Source organism: Citrus sinensis, chromosome 2 (assembly GCF_022201045.2).
Source record: "Citrus sinensis cultivar Valencia sweet orange chromosome 2, DVS_A1.0, whole genome shotgun sequence".
Lineage (NCBI taxonomy): Eukaryota > Viridiplantae > Streptophyta > Magnoliopsida > Sapindales > Rutaceae > Citrus > Citrus sinensis.
In genome coordinates this window covers 28,443,149-28,466,544 of record NC_068557.1, presented here as the reverse complement: position 1 = coordinate 28,466,544, position 23,396 = coordinate 28,443,149, and the positions used below count along the sequence as shown (strand labels likewise).

The 23,396-nt window shown below is 33.5% G+C and overlaps 3 protein-coding genes across 11 annotated transcripts; 2 read left to right on the top strand and 1 right to left on the bottom strand.

Moving 5' to 3' along the window:
• Nucleotides 1-7,344: 7,344 nt before the first annotated feature.
• Nucleotides 7,345-9,200, top strand: LOC102619048 (50S ribosomal protein HLP, mitochondrial). 3 transcript variants are annotated; one of them, XM_006467980.4, is made up of 4 exons: nt 7,345-7,488; nt 7,604-7,661; nt 7,988-8,088; nt 8,564-9,200. In XM_006467980.4, exons 2-4 carry the CDS (start codon nt 7,628-7,630, stop codon nt 8,936-8,938), a joined length of 510 nt encoding a protein of 169 aa, XP_006468043.2. In that variant the 5' UTR covers nt 7,345-7,488; nt 7,604-7,627; the 3' UTR covers nt 8,939-9,200. The 3 variants fall into 3 exon arrangements, with proteins under 3 accessions (XP_006468043.2, XP_006468045.2, XP_006468044.2); XM_006467982.4 differs by lacking the exon at nt 7,345-7,488 and having other exon boundaries at nt 7,495-7,661; nt 8,567-9,200; XM_006467981.4 differs by lacking the exon at nt 7,345-7,488 and having other exon boundaries at nt 7,495-7,661.
• Nucleotides 9,201-17,739: 8,539 nt separating this feature from the next.
• On the top strand, nt 17,740-19,031 carry LOC102619758 (50S ribosomal protein HLP, mitochondrial-like). 7 transcript variants are annotated; one of them, XM_052435187.1, is made up of 4 exons: nt 17,746-17,997; nt 18,093-18,198; nt 18,292-18,365; nt 18,466-19,031. In XM_052435187.1, exons 2-4 carry the CDS (start codon nt 18,177-18,179, stop codon nt 18,763-18,765), a joined length of 396 nt encoding a protein of 131 aa, XP_052291147.1. In that variant the 5' UTR covers nt 17,746-17,997; nt 18,093-18,176; the 3' UTR covers nt 18,766-19,031. The 7 variants fall into 7 exon arrangements, with proteins under 7 accessions (XP_052291143.1, XP_052291145.1, XP_052291148.1 ...); XM_052435183.1 differs by lacking the exon at nt 18,093-18,198 and having other exon boundaries at nt 17,740-17,997; nt 18,271-18,365; nt 18,469-19,031; XM_052435185.1 differs by lacking the exon at nt 18,093-18,198 and having other exon boundaries at nt 17,742-17,997; nt 18,469-19,031.
• A 304-nt stretch (nt 19,032-19,335) lies between these two features.
• On the bottom strand, nt 19,336-23,396 carry LOC102620399 (probable inositol transporter 2). The gene is made up of 6 exons (XM_006467986.4): nt 22,842-23,396; nt 22,670-22,740; nt 21,016-21,351; nt 20,775-20,882; nt 20,074-20,676; nt 19,336-19,960 (listed from the first exon to the last, which is right to left on the bottom strand). The coding sequence occupies exons 1-6, from the start codon at nt 22,981-22,983 to the stop codon at nt 19,481-19,483; spliced, it is 1,740 nt and encodes a 579-aa protein (XP_006468049.1). The 5' UTR covers nt 22,984-23,396; the 3' UTR covers nt 19,336-19,480.

Below are 23,396 nucleotides of genomic sequence, written 5' to 3'. Positions count from 1 at the left end.
AAATAAGTATTAAATCATTCCTATTTAAAGTATGTAACACTCATAGTTAGATGGATGAAAAATTAAACATATTTCATATTAGAATATTTGATAAGTACTTAATTTTTAGGAAAAAAAAATCTTGTTGATTTTTTTATTAGAAATTATTTTTTCTACCTCAGATAAAAATGATCATATAAAATTCAAGGAGTGTGACATTGGCTTAAGCTCACTCCAACTAGCTATAGATATGTAAGCGATTGTTTGTATTTGACATCTAGAAGTAATTGAAAAATGGGGGATTAGTTAAAATCTCATCATATGTCGCCTCACTTTCACAAGTTGAAAGCAACGGCTTTCCTCTAATAGACGTATCATATTGTCGAAGAATAAGTCTCCGAATTATTTGAAGAAAATTATTTGTAAAAATAAAAACTAAATAAATGTATTTATACCTAAAATCTCCCATCTTAAGGCGGCTTTTGACCATAAACAAAAAACTGCGAATCTCTAAAAGCGCCACATATTTGATTCATTGTAAACTTGTAATAGTGTACCAGCATCGTGCGTGCTTCCGTGTCAAAAATACTCAAAGCCAAGAAAGCACTATAATCTTATCCTCCTATTATTATTATTATTATTCTTATCTACTCTTGGAAGCGAAAAAACAAAACAAATCTCCTCCGTATGTTAATAGCATATGCATTCACCTTAAAATAAGAGAAAAAAAAATAATTTTGTTTATCTCTGATATCTCATACGGTGTCTATCAAAAGTTACTGAAAACTTTTATATGTATAGCATCTTTAGACTTTGTTGGTAAATTAACTGACACAAATGATAAGAGATATTGAACAATATGTTATTGTCGAGGAATTCATGTGAATATCAAAATGATCATCCTTCACATTTTTTGCACATATCGAGTTTCTCAACTAATTGAGATCTCTACATTAATATGCTCATTTGAAAGGATAATTTAAATCTTGGAATTACAATTTTTTTTTTTTTTTATAAAAGGTAAAAAATTCGAACATAATTCAATTGAATCCCAACCAAAAAAAAAAGTGAGCACGCTTTGAAGAGAGAAGGGGAAAAAAAAAAGGATTTGACTTGAAAGGACAAGTAAAAAGATTATTACACCCACAGAACAGAACTCGAAAGGCAAAACTTAAGGCTTAAGATGATGCGTCCACTGCTTTTTATGACACCTAATGCTTTACAAGTTGGCAAAAAAGCAAAAGAATTATAGGACACAAGAAAAAAAAAAAAAAGGAAGAAGCAGATCATGCTCATGCCTTGGCTTTGTTTTTGATTATTTAAAGTGAAAATAATACAAATAATTGAGGAGTTTAAGGAAAATGGTGGTTGTGGTTGTTGTACCATGATTCTTCTTCTCCAAATCATGGTAATGTCTCCCATGACCCCAATAAGCCCTAAGAAATTTAGAGAAATAAAACTGATATTAATTGTTAAATGGCATGACAAATTCAGAGCAAAGTCTTGTCAGCTCCTCGCAATTCCATGCTCAATCACTTGCCGGTTAAAAAGAAGCCAATCTTAAACTAATGACCCACCCAAACAAACACACCAATCTTTCTCATAAGCCATTAGATTAAAAAATAATAATAATTAACATTTGAAAAGCAAAGCCCACCTAAAAATTTTATGGTGAATAATATCATCGCCAAGGAAAGAAAGAAATAGTAGTCCAGGGAGTGTGCGGTTTGTTTGCTGTCAGAAAAGCTAAAAGCTAAAAGCTAAAAGCTGAAAGAAGCAAAGTGGGGGGAGATGGGGAAAAGCACTTCGTATTTTTAAGTTGGTGAATTGCGAGTTGAGTGACCCGCTCGAGAGAGAGAGAGAGAGAGAGAGAGCAGGCAGGGTCACGTGTCGTGGTCTGAGAGCGGGCGTGTGATTTGTATAATGTAATAATATTGTAATGTTGTAATTAATCAATGCGTTGCCCTTTGCCCCTCAGCTGGCCCGGCTGACTTCTCGATGACCACGCCACGTGTCATTGTCCTTCTTCATTTTCCTTCTTCTTTTTCCCCTTTTTCACCAGTTTACCTCTTAATAATTCATTCAAGCGTGTCTGAGATTTATTATTATTATTATTATTATTATTATTATTAAAAAAATTATCACTCATATACCTTATATTTATTTTATTATTAAAAATATTATAATATTTTAAAAGTGTATTAATTATTCATCATAAGTTGACAAAATATATCAATCAACCACCAAACCGTTAGTTATCGTTTGAAAGTTAATGGAATTAGAGCAAATTGATAATTTTACCCTTGAAATTTAAATTAAAGTAAAGAAAAATTATTACTTGTATCATATAAAAATACTAGATTACCCTTCTGACGTCGTCATATTTAAACGGTAACTAATAATTTAGTGGTCGGTTGATATATTTTGTCAATTTAAAATAAATAATTGATACATTCTTAAAATATTATAATATTTTTAATATCAGAATAAACTAAAGGTATACGAATGATAATATTTATTATTATTATTATTGTTCTTATTTTTTGAACTGCTTTTATTGTATGTAGTTATGTACCATCTTTTTGCTCCTGTACGTTGAACTCACCTTTACTTCTTGGCCAATGGGCAATGGCTATGGCGAGTGAGTAATGGCAAATCATTCACTTAATTTATCCCCCATCAAAGGACTATACTCACTTTACAGTTTACGTGAAAGAGCGAACATTATGTTGATTTATCTTTATTAGGCCTCATTAATGCATTGCAATAAAGTTTTCAATGTACTTCTTAAACTTGTCTAAAAAATATAAGAAATTTTTTTATCATAAAATCAATGTTGTATGTCAATAAATCTCTTCAGGGAAGAATATTTAAAGATACCATTTATGATATGTAGTATTGTTGATCTTAAAACAAAATGATTTATAATCTATGATTTTGTATATATGTTTATATTTTTTTAGAGGATTCAACTATGATTCGTTAATAGTATTGTGTACCCCATAATTATGTACCAGAAAATAAACATTAGTCAACAAATTCTAATGACAATGCCTAATGATGTAGGTTACAGTATTCGCAATCATTTTTTAGACCATTCTTTTTAAAATTAGTCAAATTTTGTTTTACAGTAATTTTGTCAAAATCTACTTTTCTTCCTCCAACTTTATATTATTCGACATATTACAAGAAAGATCCTATAAGTAAACATTATAATAATCCAATCGCTAAATATGAACAAAGATTGGTGGATTCCAGGATTTGATTCATTGCGATTCAAAGATTATGCTAAAACCAAACGATATGAATATTAACTTCATTTCGTCCCATCTCCATGGGAGTTCTTGAAGGACGACGATTAGTAGATGCTGATGCTATGATTATCTGATGACATTATGCGAACGTACAAATTCATTCAACAAAAATAAAAACAACTAAGTATTGAATAACTAGATTCAATGGTTGAAAGCAACCGTAATTAAATCCAAGATTCCAATTTTTTTTTCTCTCTCTAAAGAAAATAAAAATGATCAAACTTGGCAAACACAGTTCACAAATTGAAATGAGATACAAAAGGGTTAAAAAAATAAAATAATAAAATAAAATAACCATGTGGTAGGCAGTAGAATAAAATAGCAGGTTCGATCAGTATGTAATGTCGAAATTCTGAAGTTGTACATTTGTACTCAATTTTACCAAACAGAGTTTTCAGTTTTTGTCAAAACAAGTACACTGGAAAATCATGTGATCAACAGGGAGGGAATTCAGCTTTCTTAGCTTTCTTTCTTTTCTTTTCTTTTCTCTTTTTTTTTTTCCTGTTTCGTGGGTTTAAATATTTATTTATTTTATTAAAAACAAAGAAGGCTCTAAAAGAGAAGTGATAGAGGGGCACAAATTAGGGGTGTGCCATCCTATACATATCCGAATATAAAATAGAGCTAAAACTTAAAGGGGCAGAGTTAAAAAAAAATGCACTCCAACAAGCAACCTCAAAGCATGCATAGTAAAAAAATCAGCCATTGAATTTACTTCACGGTAAATGTGATCAATTTGATTACTCCAATCCTCATGAGCTCCTTAATCATCTTGATTATAGTCGAAAGGTCATTGACATTAGCATTATTTTCCTTTATAAGTTGCACCACACTAATATTATCTATTTCAACTTGGATTCGTCTATAGCCAAGGTCCCGTACCATTCTTAAATATTTCAATGTACTGTTAAGTTAAAAAATTAATTAATTTATAATTTTTTTGAAAGGTAATTTGTAAATTTGATTAATGTATTTAAAAAAGAAGGGGACAATTCTGGACAGTAATTTGATAAAGGAGAAGACCCTTTTTTGGTCAAGAATGAACTCGATGGTATTCATTGAATAATGCTGCAATGTTCATGAGCTTTGTCTGTTGATCCATACAACACGTACACTGTATCCCCACTTACAACGAGCCCAATTCAAGCTTCCAAACAGCTATTTGTTGAATGTCAATTTTGCCCTATTTGGCTATTTAGTTTTCTAAAAACCGTGAATCGTGCAAACACACACACACACACACACACACACACACACACACACACACACACACACACTTTTTCCACCACCAACATTATTTCTTTCACCTTGTAAACCAAAGTCCAAGCACAAAACTACACCGCATTGATCGCTACTTCTTCATGTCTATTTCCGGAAAAATATACATATTTCAAAGAAAAAAAAAATGGTTCCATACATAAATGATAAAACTAGGGTAACATGCATTGAGTTTCTTTTTCAGATTCAATGTATTTGATTTGACTTGTTTATTATTTATAAACTGTCAACTTCTTGTCAGAAAGTAACTTTAACTTTGGTTCATCCTCGTTCAGCCCCGTTTCTTGATTAGTACTAACAGCTAACTGGGCAAGGGGCAGTCAACTGTTTATACCATTAAATATTATATTCTCATGTACAGTTATACCGAAAGGAAAACGATTGGTATATATGTTGTTGACTAAACTGATTCTTCAGCGAAATCAAACCCTAAAAGTGCGTCTATTTCTGGTAACTAGATCGATCATTGGCCAAAATTTCTTTTGCTAGACGTTTCTGTTTGTGAGTTTGCTTTTGTTGTCAAAAAATGCTTCTGGGTGTCAATTCTAAATCGTTATCAAGTCAAATAAACCGATTATTTTTTTAATGCTTAGATTAAGATTAGATAGCGTAAAGGGCTTGCTGCCTCTTCAGGTTTCTACGCCAAATTCGGATAAGCCAAAGAGAATTGTGTCAGGTTTGACTTATTACTTTCTTTCAAGGTCCGGTTCTCGGTTGCTTGCAAATTTATCTCATGGAAGTTGTGCGGGTGGCACAAGTTTGTTAAAGAGTTCTTTTTTTCTTTTTTATGGCTTCTGAATAATTGACTCTTTTTGGGTCTTGTTTTCTTCATACGCACCTTTTGTTTTCTACTTTGCTTTCGCTCGGATGCTGATACCTTGAGGACAAATTATCTGTATTTATTCAATTAAAAAAAAGCACGCCAATAGATCTTTGATCTAGTGTGAGAGTACTTGAGCAATTGTTCAAACCCTAGTAGAAATAATTATCAGGATCTAATTTCATTACTCAATTACTCAATTACTCAATTATTTTCATAATTGAGTAGAAATCTAATTTTGGTATTGTTTGTAATTGGAAGAATTGCACAAGAGCCCATTATGTATGCTTGCATTTATTACACGTAAATTTACTAGGCAGTAGGCACAGAGGTCAAAGTCGTGAGCCTGTGTACTAGTCCAAATTAGTCCCCAATAATAATACATAAAATATATCTCCTTCTAGGTTACATGGCATAAAATCCTAGAACCTAAGCACACCAAAAATATTGTTCTTATACATCCCGTGCATGAACCAAAACTTCATCATATTTTTTATTATCGTTTTTTAATACCGACATATTAGATATGTTCGATAGGAACATATTGATCGTAGGTAAAGTCTGAATTTATTCTCCATAGAAATTTTATTCTCATACGTAAAGGAATTATTAACTTTTATAAGATAGACTCGAACCTTCTATCGAATGAGAGGTCGCCAACTAGGCAACTACTCATCCCTTGAGTGGTCGATTATTCTTTCATAAGTTACACATAATGTATATATAATACAATTTATTAAATTATTAATCTCTTGATTATATATGATTCCCTTGCTACTTATTAAGAATTGCTCGCATTTTAGATTGAGTTCTTCTTAATGGTCAAATGGTTTTATGGTTTTAGAATACGATCTTATTTTTTGTATTGCACAATTGTTTTAGTAATTTTGATTTATTGGACGATTGTTACATCAAGCCACGTGACACCATATTATGAATTGTAGCTTCTCTTCGAGAAGACGAAAACAATGAATTATAGCTTAAAACAATCAATGGGAAAAGGCACAATTACTAAAATCAACGTTGAATTAATCCACAATCTTTTATGGTCCATATACATCATAGTTATTATATATCCAGCCTCCGTTGCATCGATTTAAGAGTTTAGACCTTATAATATGTCTGGATATAAGATAAATGGTTGGATTAGACTAAGATCATGTTTGACTGTGACGACCAGCAAATTAGTCTAAATTTTAGTCACAAGTTCATGGGTTTAGATTGGATTAAATATTTTGTTTTAATTCAAATTTACTACCAATATTACTATTTTTTTCAATAATCTATTTTAACTTGATTAAGCATCAAAATTTTAATTTGATAACTTAAACATAAACAAATATTTGATTATTTATTTAAATTAACAGTGAATACAAGTATCAAATTCAACTATCAGAAATACAATATAAAAATAATAATGTTATTTAAATATTTTTAATTTAATTTAATTTAATTTAATAATCCTGTTCTACATTAAACGAAACAAAGGATAATATTGTAAATAATCGAACTAATCTACCCTAACTCTTAAAATCAATCCAATCCAATTATGCATTCTAATGTAGTAGCCTTGCTTTTAAACAGAAGGCAATGGGGACTGATGATATTAAGTTGGGCTTCTGAATAGATAATTGAAAATAGGCCTATAACGCAATGGGCCAAGAACACCATGGGCTCTAATTCTCTTCAAGTCTTCGCAGCAACTCTAGGATGGGGAAATCAAATTTACCCAGGCATCACTATTTCAGTTTTTTTTTTTTTTAAATGAAATTTTAATTGTGTGGATGTATATTTGTTAAGAATTAAGAAATTATATTAATAAATAATTATTTTAAAATTATGTTATTAAAAAAATAAAATTATAAAATAAATAAAAGATGTTTTAAATATTCTACACCTCAAGTGAGGGTTTTTATTTTATTTTATCTTATAATAGAATTATTTTATTTTAATACCGGTACAGTGACAAAAAAAAATAAACCCAAAGTGAGGGTTACTGAAATAATAGGTTGGGGCTACTTAGCTCCATTCGAACCTAACGCCAACTAGGGTTTACACGCCACCAAAGCTCACAGCACTTCCATTCTACTTCTCCAGGTTAGCTGTTTATTTTTTAATGTCTCTGACTAGATAATTTTTGTATTGTGGGCAGATTTTGGGGTTTGTTTCTGATCACTTCAAAATTGATTACGGTTTCTTTTGAGGCCATCAGGGTCGGCACATTGAGTATAGACATATGGCTGCAAGTTTGGCTTCAAAATGGTCTCGAGGTATGTGATTTGTATGGTTTTAAGTGGGTTTTAGTTTGATCAATTTTACCTTAGTGTGTTTATTGTTATGTAGTGTATATAGATTTCATTTTCGTTTACGTGAGTGTTTTTGGTAGAATAAACGTTTAGGGTCACCATAGCAAAACTTGCTAATTTAATTGTTTCTGGCTGGTACTTTCTGAGTTATGTTTGTAAGGAAATAATAAAAGGTGATTTTTTGCAACCCCTTTTGGTTTGGATTGTTTTGATTTTGTGGGCGTGTACAATGTGTACCATCTCTATTTTTCCTTATTGGTTAATCGGATTTTATCTGGCGTGTTGGCCAGTAATACTAGTCGGACGGTCACTTCTTGGAGGCCTTGGAAACAACTTGTCTGGTTTGTCGAGCACATCTCATGAGATGGCATCCAGCAATTTCTTGTCTCAGGTGAGAGTTAAGCTCATAGCTGCACACTTTTTTTTTTTTTGGGAGACTTATATTTGCTTTCAAGTGATGTGATGAAGTATTCCAAGCAACTCGTATAACTTAATAGCTGAATAGTTTGATAAGTGATTTTCTGGTAATCTTGGACAAGTAGTGTGTGTAGAAAATAGGTCACAATAGGTTGATGAAAGTGAAGTTTTTACATGCTATAGTTGCGAAGCTTTTTACTCTCACCATCGTCAAATGGTTAGGAAGGGACATTTTTTCCATGAAAAGCCTCCTTCCACCCTGGAGGTTATTCCTACTTTTCTTGGAAAGAAAAAAAAAGACAATTATTTTATTGTAATGTGGAGAAGTGCGAATCGTTAGGTAGTTGCAGTCGTTGGTGATGTTGTAGTGTAAAACTAGTCTCGAATTGTCCTCTCTGTCATCACCTCTTTTATATGTGACCATAATGTTTTGGTTTGCAATTTTACAGCAGCAAAGGACTTTCATACAGATGAGGACTGTTCTAAAAGTTGTGGACAACTCTGGGGCAAAAACAGTGATGTGCATACAACCTCTAAAAGGGAGGAAAGTGGCGAGATTGGGGGACACAATTGTTGCATCGGTAAAGGAAGCTATGCCCACTGGTAAAGTGAAGAAAGGACAAGTTGTGCATGCCGTGGTTGTTCGTGCTGCCATGCAGCATGGGCGTTTCGATGGGAGTGAGGTGAGATTTGATGACAATGCTGTAGTACTTGTTAACAAGGCAGGCGAGCCAACTGGAACCAGAGTATTTGGGCCAGTCCCACATGAGCTGAGGAGGAAAAAGCATGTCAGTATCCTTACACTGGCAGAGCATTTGGCCTGAGTTACGGATTCTGTGATGGGTATTCATGTTTGGTCTCTAAGCTCTTGGTTCCTACTATTGGGTTGAGGCAGGGAAAACTTTGTAGTCGGGTGGAGAGCTTAAATTTTGATATCATTTGGTGCTAAATGATTGGCTTCCGAAGCAAAAGCCATCGTTTTCAGTTTTCACTCGTGAAAATAAATCTTCTCCTTTAACTTGTGTTAGTATTTTGTAGTTTTATCTCTTGACCTACAGGCTTTATACACAATCTGATTCTTCTTCACTTGTCTGTGCACAATTATCTGATTGGACAACAATGCTGTTTTTTATTATCACTGCACAAATTCTGCTGGAAAACAAAGAGTGAGGATGATGATATAGGGGCCCTAATTTTCTTAATCAAATAGTTCCCTAGTTGCAGCAGCAAAAGTACTGATGAAAGAATGGAAGTTAACATGATAAATTCGTTTTCTTCGTTTATGAAAATAAATGTTTATGGCATCACTCTTCTTGCCTTTTGTATGATCTGGCTCGTGTAATTTCTAGCCCACGTACACCGTATCCACGGGTTAGCATTTCGACTGATAATTATTTAGACCCCAGAAAAGTTGGCATGAACATTACGGGCTACACATAATTTCAATGTTTCTTGTTTAAACTGAAAACAGAGCTGACTGCCCGTCCTAACTGCATATGGTTATAACTGAAAGTTATGTGTTATTAAAACTCCTCAACTCTTCAATTTTTTTTCTTCTTTTATCCCTCTTTTTTTTGAAATTACGATGTTTGTAATTTTGCATGAAGGAAAATTTTACTTCAGTGTATTTGAAGAAATTTATCTATTTAATAACCAGTGGGAATTGAACACTTCTCCCATACAAAAGGAAAATTAGAAAAGGAAAGTGGGAAACACCCAAGAAAATGAATTCAGTCTTACTAAAACATTGACAAAATTAATTAATTAACTACAGTTCTCATGCAAAAGTAATGTTTTGGGTTAATGTTTGGCTTCTCTTCTTCTGATGCAAAATTAATTAATGTTATCATTTTCACTACTTGTGAAGATAATGATTCGTCTTTAACTTATCTGTTCTTCGTATTATTATCATAATTTGCCAGAACTTCTAACCTTGCAATATGCATAATTGGATGAAGTGCATGTTTCATTATGTAAACTCTGCAGATACTGAAGCTTAAAGAGAGCAGTTTTCCTGGTAGCAGGATGATATATGGAAACACTTAACTCAATTTCTGTGTGTTTCTAATTTGACACCTCTTATAACTAACTCAACATCTGTGTGTCTCTTTTATAAGTTATAACTGAAGTTTTGACTGTTTAAACTGAAAATGGATTCTGGTCGGGAGATAAGCTGCAAAATGTGTGGCCAATTGATATGGTAATTTGTAATAAAGTCCTTAATGGTTTCCATGATTAATCAATTAATTTTTTCCTCCTTTTTTCTGTTGTCAGCTAGGTCCCCCTATTATCATTTTGGTTGACTTAAACAAAGCATTAATTTAACTATTTTGCCATGAAAAGGACTAATTACCCACAAAAGTTTTAACTTTCATGCAATCTTTATATTAAAAAAAAAAATCAACACTTCTAAATAATTTATTGGTACTATATCTATATGATTATTAATCTTCAATTAAATTGAGAATAATAAGATTAACTTGGTTGATACAGTGTGCAGTCTGTTAGTGATATGCCCTAAAGGCCAATCAAATGGTGTTTGCTTTTAGGGAATTATTGTATTTGATTAGTATTTTGATATTTATAAAACGACAAAGTTATCAATATTTAAATTAATTTAATGATTATAGTCCAAAAAATTGCGTTTTCAGGAACCTCATGGACAAAAGTTGCATTTTTAAGAATGAATATATATATATATATCTTAAATACGATTTAAGATAAAAATTTGATGTCCCATAAATAGTTTAAGGAACAAAATAAATTTCATAAATCCTCAAATAGTTTAAGGAACAAAATAAATTTCATAAATCCTCAATCAAACATTATGTATAAGATCGACCACATAAAATGACCATATTAGACATGTTTCGGTTTATAAATGATTATGGACTTCTAGACCAATTTTGGGTTTAGAATTATGGGCTTTTATTGGATCTAATATGGATTAGGAAAAAACATAAGAACATATCACAATAGAAGCCCATAATTAACCATTTGATTTGATCAAAATAAAGTTAATTAATTAAAGATAAAATTAATTAATTAGATTATTTATTTATTCAAAATTAATTTGATTAAATAAATTATTATAGTAGTAAAATCACATAAAAAAAAGGCTTAGAGGATGGGTCTAGCTCAGAGAAAAAGCTCTTTTCATCCCTAAGGTTTAATGCAATAGCCCATTTCATCAATACTTTTCAAATAATAACCTAAAATATCCTTCCGTTAACTCACCATTAGTGTAAAGCCGTTAACTAGTAATTCATTGAGGGCAAAATAAGATTTTTTATTAAAGTGATACAAACTATATTAAAATATATTTTTTACACAATTAAATAACACTAAAAAGTATGCAAAATTCATTAACTTTTTCTTAAATAAAATCAACGATGATATAGTTTGATATAGCGATTGAATAATTGTCATAAGGAACAAATTGTAATGAACACAATATCTTTATTCTTTAAATTATTGGCAGAAAAACTCAAAAATACCACCAATTTTTATGTGCTTGCATGTGCTGAATATCTTCTTTATCTTTAACTCAATTCAAACAATTTTACAGTGCAATTAGAGAGTATACTTATATGAATAAGAAAATTGTGATATTTTTGGTACCTAGATTTAAGGTTTATAGGGTTTTCATGCCGCTCAAATAGAAAGAAGTGAAAAAAGAATTGTTTGAAATAGAAGCTTTTCATCTTTTTCAGTATTTCCTATTTAGTGAGATTAGATAAAATCATTTTTAGTTATATGTCAACTTTTATTTATTTTTCTAATTTTCTCTTTGATGGAAAATCCATTTTTACCCTTAATGAATTATTAACAAACGACATTCAACTAACGGAAGGATGTTTTGGGCTATTGTTTAAAAAATAAGGATGAAATGAGTTATTGCATGAAACCCTAGGGATGAGAAGACTTTTTCCTGTCTAGCTCATGATAACATTTGGTGCCATTATTGAAAATATAATGATAGATTTATTTGGTGGAATGAATGATCATGAACTTGCATTCATGTTTTTTCGTTATCTCTCTCATTTCAAAATGAAATTTAGTGATTCTAAATCCCACGATGTTAGCCATCTCATGAAAATATAATGATAGATTTATTTGGTGAAATGAATGATCATGAACTTGCATTCATGTTTTTTCGTTATCTCTCTCATTTCAAAATGAAATTTAGTGATTCTAAATCCCATGAAAGCCTTCGAAGCTTGTTGTCTGTTCTACTGGCCACATCTCATGAGATGGCTAACATCCAACGTTTTCTTGTCTCGGGTTTGTGTTAAGCTTTTACTTGCAGCTGCTTCAGGTCTTGAAATTTCACACATATTGAAACTGTTTTAGACGTTGCGAATAATTCAGGGGCGAAAACAATGATGTGTGTGCATACAACCTCTAAAAGGGAAGCGTGAAGATACAATTGATCGGATCACAAGAATCACTGGATCTTGATCAAACAAGATCAAAACACAAAACTGGAAACAGAGTAAACAACACCAACTACACAAGTTTTGAAGGAAAAACGATAGCCATGTTAGTCATAATCAACTAGAAAATGAATGAAGACTTACAGAGGAATTAAAAACGAATCGGAGGAAACAAATGTCAAGTAAAATCGTGAGCTAACAGACCCAGAAAGCGGAATTTATGGTTTTTTTTTCACGTAACACGCTCAATTGGAGTCATTTATCTCAGAATAGCACTCTATTCCATAAAATTTTGCAGCTTGATCCTCCCAATACGTCAGGAGGGCAGCCAAGCCAAGAATCATTTTATGATCTTATTAGTATTTCTCTTTACACACCTTGATAAACTAAAATTTTAAAGGACGGCAGCCAAATCCGGAAAATTAAAGAGTCTATATGTATGTTCAAATATTTTTGTTTCTTAAATAATAGATTTAATTTTGGTCGGTTGTTAATTGGACTAAATCATATCAAATTTCAAATTAGATCTTATTATTTTTAATAGAATCAATTAGGTTCTAGGTATTTAAATTATGCAACTAGACTAATAACTTATAAATGAATGAGATTTTTTGTGTAATTTTAAAATAAAATTTAAGCTTGAATGTATCGTATTTAATTAATTAAATAGAAATAATTTCAACTAACTAAATAAAACATATCATCCGAAATTTTTAGACGGAGCAGGGGCAGCAGCCCCCACTTGTCCCTTCTTTGATTGAGGTCAATATCAAATTTCAGTAAGCTATCCTTGCTTTGGGTGAGCTTCATTTTTAGCTAGATACATCATTAAATGGGGTTCGGCTACGGTGCAACTGTGGTACCGTGCCACAGTTGCATCTAACCGTTGGATCCACTTGAATGGGTGGGGTTTATTGAGATTCAACGGCTGGATGCAACTATGACACGGTACTACAGTTGCACCACAAATTTTCCCCATTAAATGACACAATAAGTTCCAAATTTCGATTAATTAGTAATTGCCTTGCCATCTTAGTGGTTAGAACTCAAGCCTCACAATTGTGAGGTCTTGGATTCGAACCCCACAATGCATTGTGGGGGTTAATTTTCTTCCTCAATTTGAGTAAAAGTAGTCCTCTTCCTTTCGAACTCTGAGTGGAGTGGAATTGACATCCCTCGAATATTAGAGAGAGTTAAAATATGGGCTGTGTTATATAAGATTTATAAATTAGTCCCAGTAATTATCTAATTGTAAATATTAGTATACTAATCTCATTAAATATGAGTTGTAATCTAAGTATTAGTCTCATGTAATTAAAAAAAAAAAAGGAATTGCTCCTGACTTTTTTATTTTTTTATTTTAAGAACATTTTCTCTGCATTTAAACTGATTGTCAAAAAATTTCTTCAGACATCCGGACTCTAACTAGAAGTGATTGTGCTTTTTTGTTATTTCCTAAGGCTTGAAGTTCGTAACAATATGGTATATTTAGCCACCGCAAATGATATCCACATGAATGATATAAAAAAAAAATTAATACTGTTATACATGATTATTACTGATATTACATAAGATATTACAATTAATATTTACAAACATATTATACAACTGAGACCTTCCTCGTGGCATGTACATCTCTGAAGCACTTCCCAGATTCTTTAAATCTTCTCTAATATTGAAGGGGTGTCCACTCCACTCACATTTCGTGAGGGAGATACTGTCTCCACTCAATTATTTGATAATCGAGGGAGGATTGAAACTAACCCTCTAATATTTTTATGGAGACTCGAACCCTTACTCTCAATATTGTAAATGCAAGGGCTCTTCCACTGGACCAAAAGCTTATTGGTGATGAATAAATAAATTTGGATGTGCATTGCGTGGACTGCCAAAGCCCCAACCCATAAACTATGCATGTATGAGTTCCTAATTTTGTCTTCTCTATTTTGTTTAAACGTAGGATAAAGCTGTATGGTAAAAACTATTCTATATTGATATTTTATATTAGAATAATTTTCATGTAGTCAAAAAAAACTCTATCGCAATTTGACTAATTATAAATAAGAATAAACTTTATATTATGATAAGTTATAATTTTTTTTAAATTCCATCTTAAGAAACTTACCTCCACATAGTAATAGTTATATGCATATTGTAAAATATATATGTTTTGTTGCTTTAAAGGTTTAAGACAATTTTCTATTAAAAAAAAGTCTAAGATGGAGTAAAATATTTTTTTTAATTATTTGAGACAATAATTTATTCCTTAGAGTTATTATCAAATCATTATATAGCATTTATAGAATTGATATTGAGAGAAAAATTTAGATTTTTAAGATGACTTGCATATTTCGAATACTGCACAAATATATGTACTAATTTTTTAAAACTATGTTTATCTATTTTATCAATATCTATTTGACATTAATTTTTTTTTTGTAGTCTATTAAACATAGATTGTTTCTAATATTACATCAAACATTACAATTAATATTTACAACTATACTACACAACTGGGACCTCCGCCATACATTGACCCACTGAAGCACTTGTCCAGATTCTTTAAACCCTTTCTAATATTCGAGGGGTGCCTACTCCACTCACATTTCATAAGGGGGAGACTGTCACAATTGACATTAATTTTTTTTTGTAGTCTGTTAAACATAGATTGTTTCTGATATTACATCAAACATTATAATTAATATTTACAATTATACTACACAACTGGGACCTCCGCCATACATTGACCCACTAAAGCACTTGTCCAGATTCTTTAAACCCTCTCTAATATTCGAGGGGTGCCTACTCCACTCACATTTCGTAAGGGAGAGACTGTCTCTACTCAATTGACTAACAATTGAAGAAGTGCTGAAATTAACCTCCATAATGCTCTTATGGAGGTTTGAACCCTTACACTCACAATTATAAGTGCAAGTTGTAAGTGTTAAATTTCTCCCACTGGACCAAAGGTCCATTGGTTACTTTACTTCTATCTTACTTACACTAAAGTCCAATGATAATTGCTTAACAATACTTTTGTAATTAAATTATAACTTCCTTATAATAATAAAATTAATTAGTGCAAACATTGTGATTATAAAAAAAATTATAATTTGGGTGTCAAGATATAATAAGTGGAGTCCAAATTGCTCCACTCTTAACAATTGTAGTAATAATCAGTCAAAAAAACCTAATTATTGTGTCCAAACCATAAAACTTCCACTAGACCATCATTAAATATTAGGGTTTATAGCGAGGTCAAACCGTGAAATTTTGGGGTTCATAGCGACATCAAAGCTCTTCATTTACGGTTTTCTTGTAAGCTACGATCATCATCCGAAATCTTGCTCCCCATGCATGACTGAACAGCTCCCAATACAAGTGGGAAGGGGAGTTAGAATCGCTTTATATCTATCATTTACATTCCATTACATCTTTTTGTGGGACGAAATTATTATTATTATTGGTTTATTGGCGAAGAAAATATCAAAACTCAGTGATCAGCGGTATTGATCAAGTCCAGAGATGGCTGCAATTTTGGCTTCAAAATGGTGTCTGAGGTACGTGATTTCTTTCTTTTTAGGTGGCGTTCGGATTGATCATGTACTTTATCGTCAATTCACTGTTAATATAGTTTATATATTAAATTCTTATTCATTTGTATGATTATATATATAGATTTCAAATTTACACTGTTCCACAAGTTTGTGAGTCACATGTATTGGCACTCTTAATTTGCTACTATCTCTATAGACTTGTCTACTCAATAACTGTTTGATAAATTGAGAGCGCACAAGGCTTTGTTGTGAAATATATCTTCCATTAAGTTTGTATACTCTAATCTAAATTTGAATTGTTGTTGTGGTGCATTGGATTTTAAATATCTGACGTGTTGGGCAATAAAACTAGTGGGACGTTCACAGCTTTTCGGAGGCCTTGGAAGCAACAACTTGTTTAGTTTATTGAGCAAATCTAATTATGAGATGTCCAGCAATAGCAAAATTTTCATGTACTCAAGACTCAGCAGCGAAGGAATTACATACAAATGGGGACTGTTCTAAAAGTAGTGACAATAGAGGGGCGGAAACAGTGACGTGCATACAAGCTGTTAAAGGGAGGAAAGTGGCGAAAATGGGGGACACGATTATTGTGTCGGTGGAGAAGTTGTATAATGCATCAGAGATATCATGTCAATTATATAATAAATAAATAATATTATAATATGTGCGTATTTATGTTAAAAAATTATTATGCAAGTAATGATAATGTTAAATTAATTACACATATTTTGTACGTATCAATTGGTTTTAATTCATCACAAGTATTCTAGAATTTCTCGATCGCATCGGTTAAGAAACTAAACGTGAATAAATGAGAGGCTATGGAAGTGGGCGGGAAGAAAGTACAGAATGTGTAAACTTATAAAGTGAAGAAAGGAAAGCTGTGATTGTTTGTATTGCGATGCCTTTTGGTCGTTGTGATGGGAGTGTACAAAAAATTGATGAGAATGCTGCTGCACTTGTTGAAAAGGAAAAATAGCATTCTTGTTTCCAAAAAACAATATCAAGGCAGGTTCTTGGGCAAGTCTATTGGAAAGAGAGTTATTTGGGTCTGTCCCTATTTTGCTCCGCGAGAAATGGTAGCTCACCGTCCGTTCTTTGGCCGAGGATACAGCCTGATGATCAGCCTTTTTATTTCTAGAATATTATGGACGTTGATGTTTGGTTTCGGTGTCTAAACTTTTCATGAACTTGGTTCTTAGCATTGCTATTGATCAGACACAGCTGAATTTGACTATACGTATTGCTAAATGGTTGGCTTTTCCGATGAGACCCACTGGCTGCTCATACTGTGCAAACATCGATTGGAGTTAGCATTCATAGGAGTGTTTGTTACCATGTCTTTTTTAACAATCTGATGTTTTCTTCTGTTTAACTGTGTTCTAGCGATGGTTTAGACTGAAAAATGTTGACAGAAGAGCATCAAAACAGCGCCCTTACAATGTCGTTTTTGGCCACCCTTCTCACATAAACGTTGACCTTGCCAATTGGTTCCAAATAGCTTTACCAAGATCATAAGTAAATTGAACAAAGGATTCTAATTGTACATACAGAAAAGATCTATAGGAACTTTTCTGTTTAGAAATAACAACAATTAAAGAATCTGAAAAAATCTTGATTACTTTTCACGTATAAGCTATTATTATTTTTGGGGGAAAAAAAAGTAGACGTACACGTAGAAATCGAAACGAAGGGTAGAGATGATAGGGTTTGGGGTCATTAAAAAATAACTTCATTTTCTTTGAGTAAAATGTTTAAAATGGATCAAACAAAATCCTAAATACATATTCGTTTTAGGTGTATTTAAGCACGCACCTTAGGGACTAGGGTTGGTTGCCTCATCAAGTCCAGAGATGGCAACAAGTTTGTCTTTGAAATGGCCTCCTGGTATGTCGTGTGATCACACACTTGGTTTCAGTGATGTCATGCAATTCACTTTTGGTGTGATTTGATTTGATTGTGTGTGTGTGTGTTCTCACCAGAGTCTCAATTTTTGTGACCATCTCTATGGACTTGACTTCTCCGCCGGTTGTTTGATATTTAGCGTACACGTCTTTTATTGGGAAATGGGCAGCCCATTAAGTTTAGGTTAATCTGAATTTGAATTTAACATTTTAGTGGTAATTGATGATTCATTTGATTTTATCTGACTGACAAAAGTGGGACGTTCATTTTTTGGAGGCCTTGGAAGCTTGTTGTCTGGTCTACTGACCACATCTCACGAGATGGCATCCTGCAATTTCTTGTCTCAGCTGGTGAGTGCTAAGCTCAAAGGCTTTATAGCTCCACTTTCACTTTCTGCTTCAGCTTCAGACTTGCATGTGTGACCTTAACATTTGGTTTGCAATTTTGCAGCAGCAAAGAACTTTCATACAAATGAGGACTGTTTTAAAAGTTGCGGACAATTCAGGGGTGAAAACAGTGATGTGCATACAACCTCTAAAAGGGAAGAAAGTGGCAAGACTGGGGGACACGATTGTTGTATCTGTAAAGGAAGTTATGCCCAATGCTAAAGTGAAGAAAGGCGAGGTTGTGAAAGCTGTTGTTGTTCGTGCTGCCATGGATCATGGTCGTTGTGATGGAAGTTTTGTCAAATTTGATGACAATGCTGTTGTGCTTATTGACAAGTACCATGGTTTTTATTTAGGAAAATGATGATCATCAGCCCGGCGGGCAGCCTGGACAATAGGAAAAAGAATATTTGGGCCAGTCCCACATGAACTGAGGAAGAAATCTCAGTTTGTGTGTCCTTGCTTTTGCTGAGCATACCGCCTGATTTTTATGATGGATTTTGATTTCTAAGCTTTTGGTTCTTAGTATTGTGTTGATTGATACACACACAATAATTTCACAATATTTACTGCTAAATAATTTGGCTTCTTGAGGCAAATAAAAGCCATCATTTTGACTCTTGAAAACAATGTTTCTCCTTTTATCTTTTCTTTGTTTTGGTATGATTCTTGACCCGCTGTTCTGTGCCATTGTCTTATCTACCAACATTGCAATTAGTAATAGCTTTAGGTTATAGATGGAACGTTTACAGACCCTTGATCTTCTTTGAGTAAAGTAATGCATTGGCTGCAGAAAAATACTGATAAAAGTATGTCATTAATATTTTCATATAAACAAAGCGTTCATCTCAGCCAAAACCACGGTAACAAAATAACACCAGGAGACCAGTCGCAGAAGGACCAGAAGAAAAAACTGTAATAATTAACCCCTATGTCCCAGAAAGTCTTGAATATTTTTATTTTATTAGGAGGCCTTTCCCAGGTACAGAATATTACATCTCTAAGGAACTCCACTGAACAATATCCAGGATTTGCTATTGAGATTTCTGCTTATAAAACTTCTGAAAAAAAAATATATATCACACAGATTGGCTCTTGTCCGGTAGGGATCTCTTCTCCCAGAACTTGAAATGCAGAGCTCTTAGCTCCAGCATCTTTTCAATTTCCTCAATGGGAAGTCCCTTAGTTTCCGGAACAAAAATCAGTACAAAGAGCAAGGCTGCAACAGAAATTACACCAAATATCAGAAATGTCCAGGATGTTCCGATTGCCTGTGTCAAAGATAGGAAGGATTGTGCCACGATGAGGTTAGATATCCAGTTTGCAGTGGCGGCTATTCCTCCACATACCCCTCGGAAACGTAAAGGATAGATCTCAGAATTCACAATCCATGGCGCCGTTCCCATTCCAGGAGAGAAAAATATAATGTAGAGTGCCAAGCCAACCAGAGCGAGCCATCCAAATTTGCTCGGGCATCCCCTTGTGTACCATTCCCTGCTCTCATCATGGCAGAGATCCTTCACTGTGCTATTTGAGATCAAACATGCTCCAGGAAATAGCTGCAATAATAACAGCAGCGAGAATGACGAAAACATATCAAGAGAATAAATGATAATTGGCACATGAGGTTGAATCAATTAATCAGAGGAGAAATGGCTGAAATGCCTTTTACCTTATTGGAATGTGAAGCACAGAACCCACAGTCTGGAGATGAAGCCTTCAAACACTTCATACAATCCCACCTATCAGCAGTTGCAGCTGAACTATAATCCGGACAGGTGAGATTTGAGAAGTGAGACGTTTCTACAGCACTAACCATTGGTGAGTGGGAAGTTGTCTCGTGGAAGACAGCTGATAAAACCCCCAATGAAAGTATAACACCCGACAAACTGATGACTAGAAGCTTCTTCCTTCCAGTCCTGTCTATGAAGTAAATGCTCACAATGGATCCAGCGGCGTTGAGACCAGAAGTGACAAGAGAAAGGAGGAGTGCAGTTCGGTTCGATGCAAAACCAGACAGCTGAACAATGGTAGGGCTGTAGTACATAACTGTGTTTATGCCCACAAACTGTTGGAAAACCTGAAGGCCAACACCAGCAATTAATCCTCTTCTCACGGTTCGGGTTTTCAGTAATTTGACTAAGTTTATCTTCTCAGATGATCCTTCTTCCTCAATTTCTTTATCTACCGACTCTTTTAGATCCCGAATCTCTGTTTCAACTTCATGGGCAGGATATACTTTCCTAAGTATGGCTTGCGCTTCTTCTTCTCTTCCCTGTAATTTAGAGAACACAACACAATTGATGATTCTGTGAATAGAACACACATACAAAAGCATTAGTGTGGGAAAAAAGAAAATAATTATAGAAGAACCTTGCGATATAGCCAACGTGGTGATTCCGGAAGTAACAGCATTAATATGAACTGCAACAGAGCTGGAATACCAGCAACTCCAAGCATCCACCGCCACGTCCCTGGTGCCTAAATAAATTACACACACATTTAGATTAATCAAAATACTTCTGAGTGATGCAACGTACACACAAGATCAGATTATAAAAATGGTGCTGAAATAGCGAGTACTTGGATTTTAATAACAGTTGTGCTTGCTTACCCTGGTGAAGGCCAAGTTGATGAGGTAAGAGAGGAACTGGCCACTGGTGATAAGAAAGCCGTTGGTGCTAACAAGAGCACCACGAATTTTAGCTGGAGAAGCTTCAGAGATGTAGAGCGGGGATGTCATTGATGCCATTCCCACACCAAGTCCTACAAATACTCGTCCAGTGATAAGGGCACCAGGGTTAGGAGCAGCAGCCATGATCACAGCACCAACGAAGAACAGGAAATCTGCAACAAGGATTGAAGTTCTCCTTCCAAAGCGATCATTCATCCATCCACCGATTGCAGCTCCAATGATTGCTCCAGCAACAGCCATGCTAACTATGCTTTCCTGTTTACATTATGTTCACCATGCATTATTATTCACCGACTCGTATATCATTTTGTTTAAAAGTAATCACATCTGTTTTTGCTCCTATCCTATTATTTTAATTTAGGCTATAGTTATCTTACATGATGATGTAAGAAACATAACTCTTCCACAGTCATTTGATGAAAATCCAATGATTATAGAAATAATATAATTTTATTACCTTATATTCCCACGACCGTTGGATTTTCATGAAACGACTGTAGAAGAGTCATGTTTCTTACATCATCATGTAAGATAACAAGCTCCTTTAATTTAATATCACTTTCAAACAACAAGTACTTTTCAACTCAGTTTCATATCAACTCCAGTGAATAGGGAGACAATTTTCTTCCTTACTTTTTTTTTTTTTTCAGAAATTGCAAAACAAAATGTTACTTGTTACATATACAAGTTGTAAATATTATATGTAGCAATGTCCACTGACAAGGAATTCTTCTTCTTCTTCTTTTTTAATAGATTAAGGTTAACTTCTACAAATGAGAAAAATTGAAAAATTCATAAATATATAAAAATTCTAAAGAAAATTTTGCTTTTTTTTTTTTCTTTTTCTTGGAGAAAAATTGTGGTTGTTTGTATATTAATATGAAAGCTACAACAAAAATTTCTACAGATTGCTGCTGTATTGGGCATGCGAATCAAGCCCAATAAGTGACCGAAAGGGCCAAGCCCATAGGGATCCATATTCTTACTTCTTAGAATTCTCGGACACTTCCATATCTGATCTTAGCCGATAAGAGACATGTACGACACTTGTCGACCTATGTTCAGATTTACTCTTGATAACTTGAGTTCATGAAACATAAGGAAAGGAACGATAAAAACGTAATTTGACATAGCGTCATAAAAAAACAAAAGAAAAAAAAAAAAAGAGCCATTATAAACATTTATAACCATTATATTTGGCCAAGAAGCATCAAGTCAAATTACACACTCCCCCATAAAAAATGAACGCAAGAGTTGTAAATTCATCTTCTTCTCATTAATTATGTATTTGGTTGTTCATAAATATAATATTTTCCCAAAAAAAGAAAAAGAAAGAAAGAAAAAAGAGTGAGTGAGGAGAGAGGCAACAAAGGGTAGTTCGGTTAATTTAGAAGAGAGAAGCCAGCGAGGCAAAAACAGATGGAATTTAACAAGACGAACAGGCTACAACCTAGAAATTATCAGTCATCGGACAATGTTTACAGTGTATACATGCGTATGATACATGTATCTGTGTGGGTGTAGTAGATAACTAGATATTATAATAATAATAAATAAAGGACGGTGACCTCACCTGCAGTAAAGTCTTTCTATCGACGGATTTGAAGTCATCTCTGATATAAAGTAGCGCGCCTGATATGACTCCTGCGAAATCACAGCCATAAATTAAGTGCGATTCCCGAGAAAATTAGATAGGATTAAAGTTAGTCAGCAGGAAAATTAAAAAAAGAAACAAACAAACAAACCAGTGTCGTAGCCAAAGAGAAGGCCGCCAATTCCAGCAGAGAAAGCAAGTCGAAGAACGTAGGGATTTTTCCAAGACAAAGAGAAGCATTCTCGAAACGCTGACGCATCTGTCGTCCCTCCTCCATGTACTGCTCCCTCCATTTTCAGGCCTTTTTTTTTTTTTTTTACAAATTAATATCTGTTAAAAGATATACAATTTAGGAGTTTGTTTTCTTTATTTTGGCAAGAAAATGGTTTGGTGTGGTTGGACTTGGACTATAAATAACTATATAAGGGAGTGATGATGATGATAGTGATAGTGAGTAAATTTTCCGGGAAAATGGACTGGGGGTGGGGGAGAAAGAAAGTGAGTGAAGGAAAGAAAATGATATAATTACCAACTGATTAGAAGAAGAAGAAGAAGAAGATAAGACTTAAAAAGAGGAAAAATATTGGGAGTCAGGATCCAGGCTCCTCCGGTCCGACCAAACTCGAGAGACTTTACAAACTTAAACTTGTCTTCTGCTGGCTAAGTGGCTATGCCATAACCCCCACAATGACAAATACACACACGT